The sequence below is a fragment of the Pseudophryne corroboree genome, chromosome 2 (genome assembly GCF_028390025.1).
Source record: "Pseudophryne corroboree isolate aPseCor3 chromosome 2, aPseCor3.hap2, whole genome shotgun sequence".
Classification (NCBI taxonomy): Eukaryota; Metazoa; Chordata; class Amphibia; order Anura; family Myobatrachidae; genus Pseudophryne; species Pseudophryne corroboree.
In genome coordinates, this window is record NC_086445.1 from 697,809,811 (window position 1) to 697,825,457 (window position 15,647).

The 15,647-nt window shown below is 47.2% G+C and overlaps 1 protein-coding gene across 6 annotated transcripts in view; it reads right to left on the reverse strand.

Moving 5' to 3' along the window:
• The window catches only part of ZC3H11A (zinc finger CCCH-type containing 11A), a 179,772-nt gene that overhangs the window by 24,060 nt on the left and 140,065 nt on the right, over positions 1–15,647 (reverse strand). For all 6 annotated transcript variants that reach the window (XM_063955262.1, XM_063955264.1, XM_063955263.1 and 3 more), the window contains 2 exons: positions 14,277–14,359; positions 14,017–14,167 (listed from right to left, as the gene is read on the reverse strand). In XM_063955262.1, the coding sequence (XP_063811332.1) occupies positions 14,017–14,167; positions 14,277–14,359 (234 nt within the window). The remainder of the gene's footprint in view (positions 1–14,016; positions 14,168–14,276; positions 14,360–15,647) is intronic.

Sequence of the window (15,647 nt, forward strand, 5' to 3'; positions counted from 1 at the left end):
AATAACCGCCCTGAGCGATTCCATCTTGAACTTTGATTTTTTTATGTATGTGTTCAAGGATTTCAAACTTAAAATGGGTCTCACCGAACCGTTCGGTTTCGGTACCACAAACAGTGTGGAATAGTAACCCCGTCCTTGTTGAAGTAGGGGTACTTTTACTATCACCTGCTGGGAATACAGCTTGTGAATTGCCTCTAGTACAGCCTCCCTGCTCGAGGGAATTGTCGGTAAGGCCGATTTGAGGAAACAGCGGGGGGGAGTCGTCTCGAATTCCAGCTTGTACCCCTGAGATACTACTTGAAGGATCCAGGGGTCCACCCGTGAGCGAACCCACTGATCGCTGAAATTTTTGAGGCGGCCCCCCACCGGACCTGGCTCCGCCTGTGGAGCCCCACCGTCATGCGGTGGATTTGGAAGAAGCGGGGGAGGACTTTTGTTCCTGGGAACCTGCTGCGTGGTGCAGCTTTTTTCCCCTTCCTCTGCCTCTAGACAGAAAGGACCCGCCTTTTCCCCGCCTGTTTTTCTGGGTTCGAAAGGACTGCACCTGATAGTACGGCGCTTTCTTAGGCTGTGAGGGGACATGGGGTAAAAATGCTGACTTCCCAGCTGTTGCTGTGGAAACAAGGTCTGAGAGACCGTCCCCGAATAACTCCTCACCCTTATAAGGCAAAACTTCCATGTGCCTTTTTGAATCTGCATCCCCTGTCCACTGCCGAGTCCATAAGCCTCTCCTAGCAGAAATGGACAATGCACTTATTCTAGATGCCAGCCGGCAGATCTCCCTCTGTGCATCTCTCATGTACAAGACTGAGTCTTTTATATGCTCTATGGTAAGCAATATAGTGTCCCTGTCCAGGGTGTCAATATTTTCTGACAGGGAATCTGACCAAGCAGCAGCAGCACTGCACACCCACGCTGAAGCAATAGCTGGTCTCAGTATAACACCAGTGTGTGTATATATAGACTTTAGGATAGCCTCCTGCTTTCTATCAGCAGGTTCCTTTAGGGCGGCCGTATCCGGAGACGGTAGTGCCACCTTTTTAGACAAACGTGTGAGCGCTTTATCCACTCTAGGGGGAGTTTCCCAACGTGACCTATCCTCTGGCGAGAAAGGGAACGCCATTAGTAATTTTTTTGAAATCACCAATTTCTTATCAGGGAAAGCCCACGCTTCTTCACACACTTCATTTAATTCTTCAGATGGGGGAAAAACTATTGGTAGTTTTTTCTCCCCAAACATAATACCCTTTTTTGAGGTACCTGGGTTTATATCAGAAAGGTGTAAAACCTCTTTCATTGCCTCAATCATGCCACGAATGGCCCTAGTGGACATTAAATTTGACTCATCGTCGTCGACACTGGTATCAGTATCCGTGTCGACATCTGTGTCTGCCATCTGAGGTAGTGGGCGTTTTAGAGCCCCTGATGGCCATTGAATTGCCTGGGCAGGCACGGGCTGAGAAGCCGGCTGTCCCGTATTTGGCCTGTCGTCAAATTTTTTATGTAAGGAGTAGACACTTGCACGTAATTCCTTCCATAAGTCCATCCACTCAGGTGTCTGCCCCGCAGGGGGTGACATCACATTTATAGGCATCTGCTCCGCCTCCACATAAGCCTCCTCATCAAACATGTCGACACAGCCGTACCGACTCATCGCACACACACACAGGGAATGCTCTTAAAGGAGACAGGACCCCACAAAAGCCCTTTGGGGAGACAGAGAGAGAGTATGCCAGCACACACCAGAGCGCTATATAATGCAGGGACTAACTGAATTATGTCCCCTATAGCTGCTATAATATTTACTGCGCCTCAAATCAGTGCCCCCCCTCTCTTTTTTACCCTTTTCTGTAGTGTAGACTGCAGGGGAGAGTCAGGGAGCTTCCTTCCAGCGGAACTGTGAGGGAATAATGGCGCCGGTGTGCTGAGGGAGATGGCTCCGCCCCTTTTTCGGCGGACTTTTCTCCCGCTTTTTTCTGTATTCTGGCAGGGGTAATTACCACATATATAGCCTCTGGGGCTATATATTGTGGTTATTTTGCCAGCCAAGGTGATATTATTGCTGCTCAGGGCGCCCCCCCCCCAGCGCCCTGCACCCTCAGTGACCGGAGTGTGAAGTGTGTATGAGGAGCAATGGCGCACAGCTGCAGTGCTGTGCGCTACCTTGGTGAAGACTGAAGTCTTCTGCCGCCGCTTTTCCGGATCATCTTCTTGCTTCTGGCTCTGTAAGGGGGACGGCGGCGCGGCTCCGGGAACGAACACCAAGGACTGGGCCTGCGGTCGATCCCTCTGGAGCTAATGGTGTCCAGTAGCCGAAGAAGCCCAAGCTAGCTGCAAGCAGGTAGGTTCGCTTCTTCTCCCCTTAGTCCCTCATTGCAGTGAGCCTGTTGCCAGCAGGTCTCACTGTAAAATAAAAAACCTAACATATACTTTCTTTCTAGGAGCTCAGGAGAGCCCCTAGTGTGCATCCAGCTCGGCCGGGCACAGAAATCTAACTGAGGTCTGGAGGAGGGGCATAGAGGGAGGAGCCAGTGCACACCACGTAGTACCAAATCTTTCTTTTAGTGTGCCCAGTCTCCTGCGGAGCAGTCTATTCCCCATGGTCCTTACGGAGTCCCCAGCATCCACTAGGACGTCAGAGAAATTTACATTAGCATCCAAGACATTCCATATATCCATCCAGTCCGGTGTCGGCGTTGCCGACCTGACATTTATGCACTCCCCCTCCTCCTTAGGCGAGCCTTCATCGTCAAACATGTCGACACACGCGTACAGACACACTCCACACACACAGGGAAACTCTTTTCTAAAGACAGGTTCCCCTTTAGGCCCTTTGGAGAGACAGAGAGATAGTATGCCAGCACACACCCCAGCGCTATATGACCCCGGAGAAAGTAGCGCTGCTGTAATGTATAATCACCAATTATGTGCCCCCCCTCTACTTTAAAACCCTCTTTCACCGTGTGTCAAGCAGGGGAGAGTCCGGGGAGCTTCCTCTCAGTGGTGCTGTGGAGAGAAAATGGCGCTGGTGAGTGCCGAGGGAGAAGCCCCGCTCCCTCGGTGGCGGGCTTCTGTCCCGCTCAAACTTTGTAAAACATGGCGGGGGCACTTTTATATACATGTACAGTGCCCACCTGTACATGTATATAGGTTATTTTGCCATAGGAGAGGTATTCATTGCTGCCCAGGGCGCCCCCCCTGCGCCCTGCACCCTTACAGTGACCAGAGTGTGTGAGGTGTATGGGAGCAATGGCGCACAGCTGCAGTGCTGTGCGTTACCTCAGTGAAGCACCCGAAAGGCTTCTGCCGCCTCAGAGTCTTCTTTCTTCTTTTCTTCCGGCTCTGTGAGGAGAACGGCGGCGCAGCTCTGGGATGAACGCCCAGGACGAACCTGTGTTCCACTCCCTCTGGAGCTAATGGTGTCCAGTAGCCGAGAAGCAGAGCCTATCATTTAAGTAGGTCTGCTCCTCTCTCCTCAGTCCCTCGATGCAGGAAGTCTGTTGCAGCAGTGCTCCCTGAAAATAAAGAAAAACCTAACAAATATGCTTTCTTAGCAGGAAACTCAGGAGAGCTCCCTGTAGTGCACCCATCTCTTCTGGGCACAGTCTAAAAACTGAGGTCAGGAGGAGGGGCATAGAGGGAGGAGCCAGTGCACACCCAGAGTCTAAAGTCTTTCTTAGAGTGCCCATGTCTCCTGCGGAGCCCGTCTATTCCCCATGGTCCTTACGGAGTCCCAGCATCCTCTAGGACGTTCGAGAAAATAAGAATTTACTTACCGATAATTCTATTTCTCGGAGTCCGTAGTGGATGCTGGGGTTCCTGAAAGGACCATGGGGAATAGCGGCTCCGCAGGAGACAGGGCACAAAAAGTAAAGCTTTAGGATCAGGTGGTGTGCACTGGCTCCTCCCCCTATGACCCTCCTCCAAGCCTCAGTTAGGATACTGTGCCCGGACGAGCGTACACAATAAGGAAGGATTTATGAATCCCGGGTAAGACTCATACCAGCCACACCAATCACACTGTACAACCTGTGATCTGAACCCAGTTAACAGTATGAGAACAGCGGAGCCTCTGAAAGATGGCTCACAACAATAATAACCCGATTTTTGTAACTATGTACAAGTATTGCAGATAATCCGCACTTGGGATGGGCGCCCAGCATCCACTACGGACTCCGAGAAATAGAATTATCGGTAAGTAAATTCTTATTTTCTCTATCGTCCTAGTGGATGCTGGGGTTCCTGAAAGGACCATGGGGATTATACCAAAGCTCCCAAACGGGCGGGAGAGTGCGGATGACTCTGCAGCACCGAATGAGAGAACTCCAGGTCCTCCTTAGCCAGGTTATCAAATTTGTAGGATTTTACAAACGTGTTTGCCCCTGACTAAATAGCCGCTCGGCAAAGTTGTAAAGCCGAGACCCCTCGGGCAGCCGCCCAAGATGAGCCCACCTTCCTTGTGGAATGGGCATTTACATATTTTGGCTGTGGCAGGCCTGCCACAGAATGTGCAAGCTGAATTGTATTACACATCCAACTAGCAAAAGTCTGCTTAGAAGCAAGAGCACCCAGTTTGTTGGGTGCATACAGGATAACAGCAAGTCAGTTTTCCTGACTCCAGCCGTCCTGGAACCTATATTTTCAGGGCCCTGACCACATCTAGCAACTTGGAGTCCTCCAAGTCCCTAGTAGGCGCAAGACACCACAATAAGCTGGTTCAGGTGAAACACTGACACCACCTTAGGGAGAGAACTGGGGACGAGTCCGCAGCTCTGCCCTGTCCGAATGGACAAACAGATATGGGCTTTTTTGAGAAAAAAACCACCAATTTGACACTCGCCTGGTCCAGGCCAGGTCCAAGAGCATGTTCACTTTTCATGTGAGATGCTTCAAATCCACAGATTTGACTGGTTTTAAACCAATGTGTTTTGAGGAATCCCAGAACTACGTTGAGATCCCACAGTGCCACTGGAGGCACAAAAGGGGGTTGTATATGCAATACTCCCTTGACAAACTTCTGGACTTCAGGAACTGAAGCCAATTCTTTCTGGAAGAAAAATCGACAGGGCCGAAATTTGAACCTTAATGGACCCCAATTTGAGGCCCATAGACACTCCTGTTTGCAGGAAATGCAGGAATCGACCGAGTTGAAATTTCTTCGTGGGGCCTTCCTGGCCTCACACCACGCAACATATTTTCGCCACATGTGGTGATAATGTTGTGCGGTCACCTCCTTTCTGGCTTTGACCAGGGTAGGAATGACCTCTTCCTGAATGCCTTTTCCCTTAGGATCCGGCGTTCCACCGCCATGCCGTCAAACGCAGCTGCGGTAAGTCTTGGAACAGACATGGTACTTGCTGAAACAAGTCTCTTCTTAGCGGCAGAGGCCATAAGTCCTCTGTGAGCATCTCTTGAAGTTCCGGGTACCAAGTCCTTCTTGGCCAATCCGGAGCCATGAGTATAGTTCTTACTCCTCTACGTCTTATAATTCTCAGTACCTTAGGTATGAAAAGCAGAGGATGGAACACATACACCGACTGGTACACCCACGGTGTTACCAGAACGTCCACAGCTATTGCCTGAGGGTCTCTTAACCTGGCGCAATACCTGTCCCGTTTTTTGTTCAGACGGGACGCCATCATGTCCACCTTTGGTAATTCCCAACGGTTTACAATCATGTGGAAAACTTCCCCATGAAGTTCCCACTCTGCCGGGTGGAGGTCGTGCCTACTGAGGAAGTCTGCTTCCCAGTTTCCATTCCCGGAATGAAACACTGCTGACAGTGCTATCACATGATTTTCCGCCCAGCGAAAAGTCCTTGCAGTTTTTGCCACTGCCCTCCTGCTTCTTGTGCCGCCCTGTCTATTTACGTGGGCGACTGCCGTGATGTTTTATCCCACTGGATCAATACCGGCTGACCTTGAAGCAGAGGTCTTGCTAAGCTTAGAGCATTATAAATTTACCCTTAGCTATATTTATGTGGAGAAAAGTCTCCAGACTTGATCACACTCCCTGGAAATTTTTTCCTTGTGTGACTGCTCCCCAGCCTCTCGGGCTGGCCTCCGTGGTCACCAACATCCAAAACTGAATGCCGAATCTGCGGCCCTCTAGAAGATGAGCACTCTGTAAGCACCACAGGAGAGACACCCTTGTCCTTGGATATAGGGTTATCCGCTGATGCATCTGAAGATGCGATCCGGACCATTTGTCCAGCAGATCCCACTGAAAAGTTCTTGCATGAAATCTGCCGACTGGAATTGCTTCGAAGGAAGTCACCATTTTTTTTTTTACCATGGCCCTTGTGCAATGATGCACTGATTTTAGGAGGTTCCTGACTAGCTCGGATAACTCCCTGGCTTTCTCTTCCGGGAGAAACACCTTTTTCTGGACTGTGTCCAGAATCATCCCTAAGCACAGGAGACTTGTTGTCGGGATCAGCTGCGATTTTGGAATATTTAGAATCCACCCCTGCTGTTGTAACAGTATCCGAGATAGTGCTACTCCGACCTCCAACTGTTCCCTGGACTTTGCCCTTATCAGGAGATCGTCCAAGTAAGGGATAATTAAGACGCCTTTTCTTCGAAGAAGAACCATCATTTCGGCCATTACCTTGGTAAAGACCCGGGGTGCCGTGGACAATCCAAACGGCAGCGTCTGAAACTGATAGTGACAGTTCTGTACCACGAACCTGAGGTACCCTTAGTGATAAGGGCAAATTTGGGACATGGAGGTAAGCATCCCTGATGTCTCGGGACACCATATAGTCCCCTTCTTCCCGGTTCGTTATCACTGCTCTGAGTGACTCCATCTTGATTTGAACCTTTGTAAGTGTTCAAAATTTTTTTTAGATTTAGAATAGGTCTCACCTAGCCTTCTGGCTTCAGTACCACAATATAGTGTGGAATAATACCCCTTTTCTTGTTGTAGGAGGGGTAATTTAATTATCACCTGCTGGGAATACAGCTCGTGAATTGTTTCCCATACTGCCTCCTTGTCGGAGGGAGACCTTGGTAAAGCAGACTTCAGGAGCCTGCGCAGGGGAAACGTCTCGACATTCCAATCTGTACCCCTGGGATACTACTTGTAGGATCCAGGGGTCCTGTACGGTCTCAGCGTCATGCTGAGAGCTTGTCAGAAGCGGTGGAACGCTTCTGTTCCTGGGAATGGGCTGCCTGCTGCAGTCTTCTTCCCTTTCCTCTATCCCTGGGCAGATATGACTCTTATAGGGACGAAAGGACTGAAGCTGAAAAGACGGTGTCTTTTTCTGCAGAGATGTGACTTAGGGTAAAAAACGGTGGATTTTCCAGCAGTTGCCGTGGCCACCAGGTCCGATGGACCGACCCCAAATAACTCCTCTTCCTTTATACGGCAATACACCTTTGTGCCGTTTGGAATCTGCATCACCTGACCACTGTCGTGTCCATAAACATCTTCTGGCAGATATGGACATCGCACTTACTCTTGATGCCAGAGTGCAAATATCCCTCTGTGCATCTCGCATATATAGAAATGCATCCTTTAAATGCTCTATAGTCAATAAAATACTGTCCCTGTCAAGGGTATCAATATTTTTAGTCAGGGAATCCGACCAATCCACCCCAGCTCTGCACATCCAGGCTGAGGCGATCGCTGGTCGCAGTATAACACCAGTATGTGTGTATATACTTTTTATGATATTTTCCAGCCTCCTGTCAGCTGGCTCCTTGAGGACGGCCCTATCTATAGACGGTACCGCCACTTGTTCTGATAAGCGTGTGAGCGCCTTATCCACCCTAAGGGGTGTTTCCCAACGCGCCCTAACTTCTGGCGGGAAAGGGTATACCGCCCATATTTTCTATCGGGGGGAACCCACGCATCATCACACACTTCATTTAATTTATCTGATTCAGGAAAAACTACGGTAGTTTTTTCACATCCCACATAATACCCCTCTTTTGTGGTACTTGTAGTATCAGAAATATGTAACACCTCCTTCATTGCCCTTAACGTGTGGCCCTAATAAGGAATACGTTTGTTTATTCACCGTCGACACTGGATTCAGTGTCCCTGTCTGTGTCTGTGTCGACCGACTAAAGTAAACGGGCGTTTTAAAAAACCCTGACGGTGTTTTTGAGACGTCTGGACCGGTACTAATTGTTTGTCGGCCGTCTCATGTCGTCAACCGACCTTGCCGCGTGTTGACATTATCACGTAATTCCCTAAATAAGCCATCCATTCCGGTGTCGACTCCCTAGAGAGTGACATCACCATTACAGGCAATTGCTCCGCCTCCTCACCAACATCGTCCTCATACATGTCGACACACACGTACCGACACACAGCACACACACAGGGAATGCTCTGATAGAGGACAGGACCTACTAGCCCTTTGGAGAGACAGAGGGAGAGTTTGCCAGCACACACCAAAAACGCTATAATTATATAGGGACAACCTTATATAAGTGTTTTCCCTTATAGCATCTTTTTTATATATTTCTAACGCCAAATTAGTGCCCCCCCTCTCTGTTTTAACCCTGTTTCTGTAGTGCAGTGCAGGGGAGAGCCTGGGAGCCTTCCCTCCAGCCTTTCTGTGAGGGAAAATGGCGCTGTGTGCTGAGGAGATAGGCCCCGCCCCTTTTTCGGCGGCCTCGTCTCCCGCTCTTAACGGATTCTGGCAGGGGTTAAATATCTCCATATAGCCCCCGGAGGCTATATGTGAGGTATTTTTAGCCAAAAATAGGTTTTCATTGCCTCCCAGGGCGCCCCCCTTCCAGCGCCCTGCACCCTCAGTGACTGCCGTGTGAAGTGTGCTGAGAGGAAATGGCGCACAGCTGCAGTGCTGTGCGCTACCTTAAGAAGACTGAGGAGTCTTCATGCCGCCGATTCTGGACCTTCTTCTTGTTTCAGCATCTGCAAGGGGGCCGGCGGCGAGGCTCCGGTGACCATCCAGGCTGTACCTGTGATCGTCCCTCTGGAGCTAATGTCCAGTAGCCAAAGAAGCCAATCCATCCTGCATGCAGGTGAGTTCACTTCTTCTCCCCTAAGTCCCTCGTTGCAGTGATCCTGTTGCCAGCAGGACTCACTGTAAAATAAAAAACCTAAGCTAAACTTTTCTAAGCAGCTCTTTAGGAGAGCCACCTAGATTGCACCCTTCTCGGCCGGGCACAAAAATCTAACTGAGGCTTGGAGGAGGGTCATAGGGGGAGGAGCCAGTGCACACCACCTGATCCTAAAGCTTTACTTTTTGTGCCCTGTCTCCTGCGGAGCCGCTATTCCCCATGGTCCTTTCAGGAACCCCAGCATCCACTAGGACGATAGAGAAATAAAAGTAATTAACTCTCAAACATTTTATAGACGACACAGTCATCAAGACTGAGGGTGCAGTTAGCTAACTTGCACAACAATGTAAATACATCTGGTTTCAACTAGTGATGAGCGGGTTCGGATCCCGAACTTCACCCATTTTACACGGGTCCGAGGCAGACTCGGATCCTCCCGCCTTGCTCGGTAAACCCGAGCGCGCCCGAACGTCATCATCCCGCGGTCGGATTCTCGCGAGATTCGTATTCTATATAAGGAGCCGCGCGTCGCCGCCATTTTTCACTCGTGCATCGGCGATGATCGTGAGAGGATGTGGCTGGCGTCCTCTCAGTTTCTATGTTAAGTGGGCTGCAAATTGTGCTGCATATATCTGTGCTCAGTGTGCTGCAAATATCTGTGCTCAGTGTGCTGCAAGTGCAAATATCTACGTTCTCTGCCTGAAAAACGCTCCATATCTGACTGTGCTCAGTGTGCTGTAAATATCTGTGCTCAGTTTGCTAATTGCTTTATTGTGGGGACTGGGGACCAGCATTATTATATAGTAGGAGGACAGTGCAGAGTTTTGCTGACCAGTGACCACCAGTATTATACGTTCTCTGCCTGAAAAACGCTCCATATCTGTGCTGCATTGTAGTATATAGTAGGAGGACAGTGCAGAATTTTGCTGACCACCAGTATAACTATATATATAGCAGTACGGTACAGTAGTCCACTGCTCTACCTACCTCTGTGTCGTCAAGTATACTATCCATCCATACCTGTGGTGCATTTCAGTTTTGCAGTTTGCTGACCACCAATATATATACTATATAGCAGTGCGGTACAGTAGGCCACTGCTCTACCTACCTCTGTGTCGTCAAGTATACTAGTATCCATCCATACCTGTGGTGCATTTCAGTTTTGCACAGTTTGCTGTCCACCAGTATATAATATATAGCAGTACAGTACAGTAGGCCACTGCTCTACCTACCTCTGTGTCGTCAAGTATACTAGTATCCATCCATACCTGTGGTGCATTTCAGTTTTGCACAGTTTGCTGTCCACCAGTATAGAATATATAGCAGTACAGTACAGTAGGCCACTGCTCTACCTACCTCTGTGTCGTCAAGTATACTAGTATCCATCCATACCTGTGGTGCATTTCAGTTTTGCACAGTTTGCTGACCACCAGTATATACTATATAGCAGTACGGTACAGTAGGCCACTGCTCTACCTACCTCTGTGTCGTCAAGTATACTATCCATCCATACCTGTGGTGCATTTCAGTTTTGCACAGTTTGCTGACCACCAGTATATACTATATAGCAGTATGGTACAGTAGGCCACTGCTCTACCTACCTCTGTGTCGTCAAGTATACTATCCATCCATACCTGTGGTGCATTTCAGTTTTGCACAGTTTGCTGACCACCAGTATATAGAGCCAGTTTGTGCAAGAAGAGATTGATTGCTTCTTTTTTGGTGGGGGCCCAAACCAACCAGTCATTTCAGTCACAGTCGTGTGGCAGACCCCGTCGCTGAAATGATGGGTTCGTTAAAGTGTGCGTGTCCTGTTTATACATAAGGGTGGGTGGGAGGGCCCAAGGACAATTCCATCTTGCACCTCTTTTTTCTTTCATTTTTCTTTGCATCATGTACTGTTTGGGGACTATTTTTTTGAAGTGCCATCCTGTCTGACACTGCAGTGCCACTCCTAGATGGGCCAGGTGTTTTTGTCGGCCACTTGGGTCGCTTAGCTTAGTCATCCAGCGACCTCTGTGCAAATTTTAGGACTAAAAAATAATATTGTGAGGTGTTCAGAATACACTGAAAATGAGTGGAAATTATGGTTATTGAGGTTAATAATACTATGGGATCAAAATGACCCCCAAATTCTATGATTTAAGCTGTTTTTGAGGGTTTTTTGTAAAAAAACACCCGAATCCAAAACACACCCGAATCCGACAAAAATTTTCAGGGAGGTTTTGTCAAAACGCGTCCGAATCCAAAACACGGCCTCGGAACCGAATCCAAAACCCGAAAAATTTCCGGTGCACATCACTAGTTTCAACAATAAAACCATTTCTACTATTCCACCTCAGCATCAACCACCTTTTGCTTCTCACGCTGCATCAGAATGAACGGAGCAAAAGACCACCAAATGAGACCCAGCCCCTGTTCAAGGCATAGTAGTCACAACCTTTTACTGCACTGCCTACATAGATACCACACACAAAGAATTCTAGAAACATTCCTATTTATTTCTTCCTAAAATACATGTGTCATGGAGCACAATGACCTGGACAGAATAGCAGGTCTTCGTTTCCTTAGTACGCAAACTGAAATTCTGCAAAGATCAGGTCACCTAGCTGGGTACGGTGTGGTAAATGCCACTGACATGTACATATGCACTTATAGCTTAAGCAGGCAAAGGTCATAGCTACTTCTTATAAAGGAACTGGATCTTGGGCAAGTCATGAAGCAGCTGTGACAAGGTAAACCACAGAGTATTTACAGCATGACATGGACTAGTAGGGAGGCAGAGTCCTACCAAGACTGCTTGTTCATATGTGTAAAAGCAGACGTAATACATAGGATTTACCAGCAGACAAGATGCCGGCAGCGAGTCCCACTTGGTTAGTGGCGTGGACAGAGTGGTAATACCTGGAGATGGCCGGGAGTCTGTATTTCACCGGCTGTCGGGATTCTGGTGTTGGTCTCTTGAATGCTGGGATCCCGACAGCCGGTATTTTAACTGCATCCCAAGCAGAGCTATTCTGCTCAGTGTCTGAAGCACTAAAGATACAATCTCCAGGCCTATTGTTGCTGAACAGGTGTACCTGTTTGTTTATTCCTGTATACCAGACCAGGAGGTCTCTATTATTGGAAAAGTTATTGTCATGGGATGTAGTTATGTGATCGGCGGTCAGGAAGCCGCCGGTCACAATACCTCCCCCTACATCCCGCCCACTTACAATCCAGACAGTCGGCATGCCGTCTAGAAGGGACTATTCCCAATCGCTCGCCCACCCCCCAATCTGGGATCCTGCCGTGAATATGGTGACACAGTTCACACATACCCAAGTCATTGTCATTACAGGTGGAAACCAGAGGATAAATTACTGTATATCCTAGGACCACATGACCTTAACCCCTTTACTACTGATCATCACATCCCAACATCAATGATCTGTTCTGCACATAAATTCTTCCTTGTTTTTACAGAAGACTTTGTATTTTTAGAAAATTCAATTAGACTTTTTGCTCATTCTAGCACATCAAAATTTGGTTTTATTGAAAAAAAGGGAACTAAAAGCAAAATGAGAATTTAGGTTTCTGTTTTATAAATACCACAAACAAATACTTTGCAGCTTCTTGTTTTGCCAATATTCCACATTTCCAATATAGTAAAAAGGCAGGATGCTATTGTGGCGGTTTTGACAAAAACAATCTGGATATAAAAAGATTTTTTTTTTCTTCACATTTTTGCTATTTCAATTTAAATACCACCAAAGTGTAGGGAAGTGGTTTCCAAACATACATGCTGCTGCCTATATTTTTTGTGTGCTGTAAGTGAATCTGCATATCATAGAAAACCCCATCATATGCAGATACAGATGCGATCCCACACAGAATATAGGCATGCCGCATATCATTTTAATCAGCAGATTTAATCTTCTTGTGTGTCTTATACGCATAGTGATGTAAATAAAATGCATTTTCAGCAACAACAAAAAAAGAGATGCCTGGCGCTAATGGAGTAGCACAAGACCTGTCAGCTCACTCACGCCAGGCATCTCACGCTGCATGGCGTATTGAGGCAAGATGTATGAGGGCACAGATGTATATGGACTTGAAAAAGATAATGCATTTTCTCATTTGTACATCTTTAAATAAAGTATACAGAGGCACTGATTGTGGGTTGCAAAAAAAAGCATTGTAACAGACCATGTTGCAATGCAGGGGTGCAAATACCCCAAGTATTATTACATGCAGGGTGAATACAGTCTGCTTTTGCTTGTAGCCCAACAATGCTGGACAGCTTTATTATTACTACACTACAAGACACGATCCTGCTAGTCTCTGCAAATTTTAAATCTGCTTCAATTGCAGTGCACAGAATAAGGCTGCCCCCTGAGCTATTGACGCCAGGAGGGAGAGATTTCACCAGCCATGAACATCATGACTTCTGCAGTGCAGGAGAGTCCTCTGGTAATTATGTGCAAGATTGCAGATTGCTCAGATGGAGGAGATAGAGCACTTATAATACTCCCCCCTTATTTCATGGTTTGTAAAAATCTCTCCAGTGTTCTTTCCTGGAAGAAGCAGGAAATTACGTGACTATGTCATCAGGACCCCTCACCCTCCCACACTCTCTTGGTGACCAAGCGGCCAAAACTATAAGGGGAAGCAAGTTCCCCCCTATTTGACCCCAGGCAGTGCTTAGCACAATTTTGCAGCCGAGAATGAAACTGGATCTTAAGAGCGATTAATTGAATCTGTATCTATCATTCCCGAGAAGCAGAGACACCGTGATGTAGATTCTAAGTTGTGAAGAGGTTTTATTTTAGGATGATGAAATAATATCAAAGATAACTTCATCAATCTAAGTACTATTGCAAATATACAACCCACATGAGAGAAATGCAGCATTCTAAGCAGGAGATATAAATAGAATAAATGTAAACACAATTCTAAAATTGGCCAAATTTTTTTGCATTGTGATTAACGAATTTACCTTTATTTTCCTTTTCAAGAATTATCTCAGTTGGCTTCACAGAGTCTACATCATTCCCATCTTCCAGGTGCATTAACTGAGTGTTGTCATCCTCTGGTACATTGGCAGTTTTCCCAGGGCCTGACATATGTGGTGTAATAGTCGCTGGACACTACATATAGCAGAAAGAAGCACTGGCTTACTAGATGTACATTTAATGATGTTCAGATATGCATAAGACCCAGATCAGCTACATAAAGATGTGTATTAGAAACACCAACCTTAGTGTCTTCTACTGTGACCACAACATTGGTTGGTAGGTTTGACTCCATCACTGCTTCGTCCACTTTTACTTCTGTACAGACTTTATTCCAGATAAAAGAGAGTTTATAAAGTGTGTGTTTTATACAATTACATAACAATGCACAGTGACACATGTATTGTGACAAGTTATCCATTTATAGTCAGAAACCCAAAGAGGGAACATATTACAATAATGTGATAAGCACAGCCATGATCAGCAAATGTTTATTTTGCCATTGTGAAGGGCTATTTAACCGCTTCATGACCGGGGGTATGTGTCAAACCATACGTCAATGTTTACTATGGCAACTTTGATACTATTTTGTGTACCCTAAGAAATGTCACATAATAGAGAGAGGCAGGAACACAGGATTTTGGTTACCTACCGGTAAATCCTTTTCTCGTAGTCCGTAGAGGATGCTGGGTCCACATTAGTACCATGGGGTATAGAGGGGTCCACCAGGAGCCATTGGCACTTTAAGAGTTTGCGTGTGGGCTGGCTCCTCCCTCTATGCCCCTCCAACCAGACTCAGTCTAGAAACTGTGCCCGAGGAGACTGACATCTTCGAGAGAAGGATTTTACACAGATAGTGGCGAGATTCACACCAGCTCACACATACAAGGCACATCAAGCTAACCTGCTTGAAACGCAGCAACCGCTGAAACATTACTTACCAAGTAACAAAGCAGTATTCAACTAAAACGAAGTTTACTGAACCAAATAACGATAGCAGGAAAACGAAGCGCTGGGCGGGCGGGCGCCCAGCATCCTCTACGGACTACGAGAAAAGGATTTACCGGTGAGTAACCAAAATCCTATTTTCTCTTACTTCCTAGAGGATGCTGGGGTCCACATTAGTACCATGGGGATGTACCAAAACTCCCAGAACGGGAGGGAGAGCGCGGAGGCTCCTGCAGAACTGATTGGCTGCTGAGAACCTGAAGTTTGGTCAAAGTATTGAACTTGTAGAACTTTGCAAACGCGTTGGACCCAGAACAAGTAGCCGCTCGGCAAAGCTGTAAAGCATAGACACCCCGGGCAGCTGACCAGGAAGAACCCACCTTACGAGTAGAGTGGGCCTTAACAGACATAGGACACGGCAATCCTGCCGTAGAATACGCATGCTGAATAGTGAACCTGATCCAGCGAGAGATTGTCTTCTTAGAAGCAGGACACCCAAGTTTCTTGGGATCATACAGGACAAACAGAGTCCGATTTTCTGTGACGAGCAGTGCTCTTCACATAGATTTTTAGAACTCTTACAACATCCAAGGACTTTGAAGAAATTGAGGAGTCAGTAGCAACTGGCACCACAATAGGTTGGTTGATATGAAATGCCGACACAACC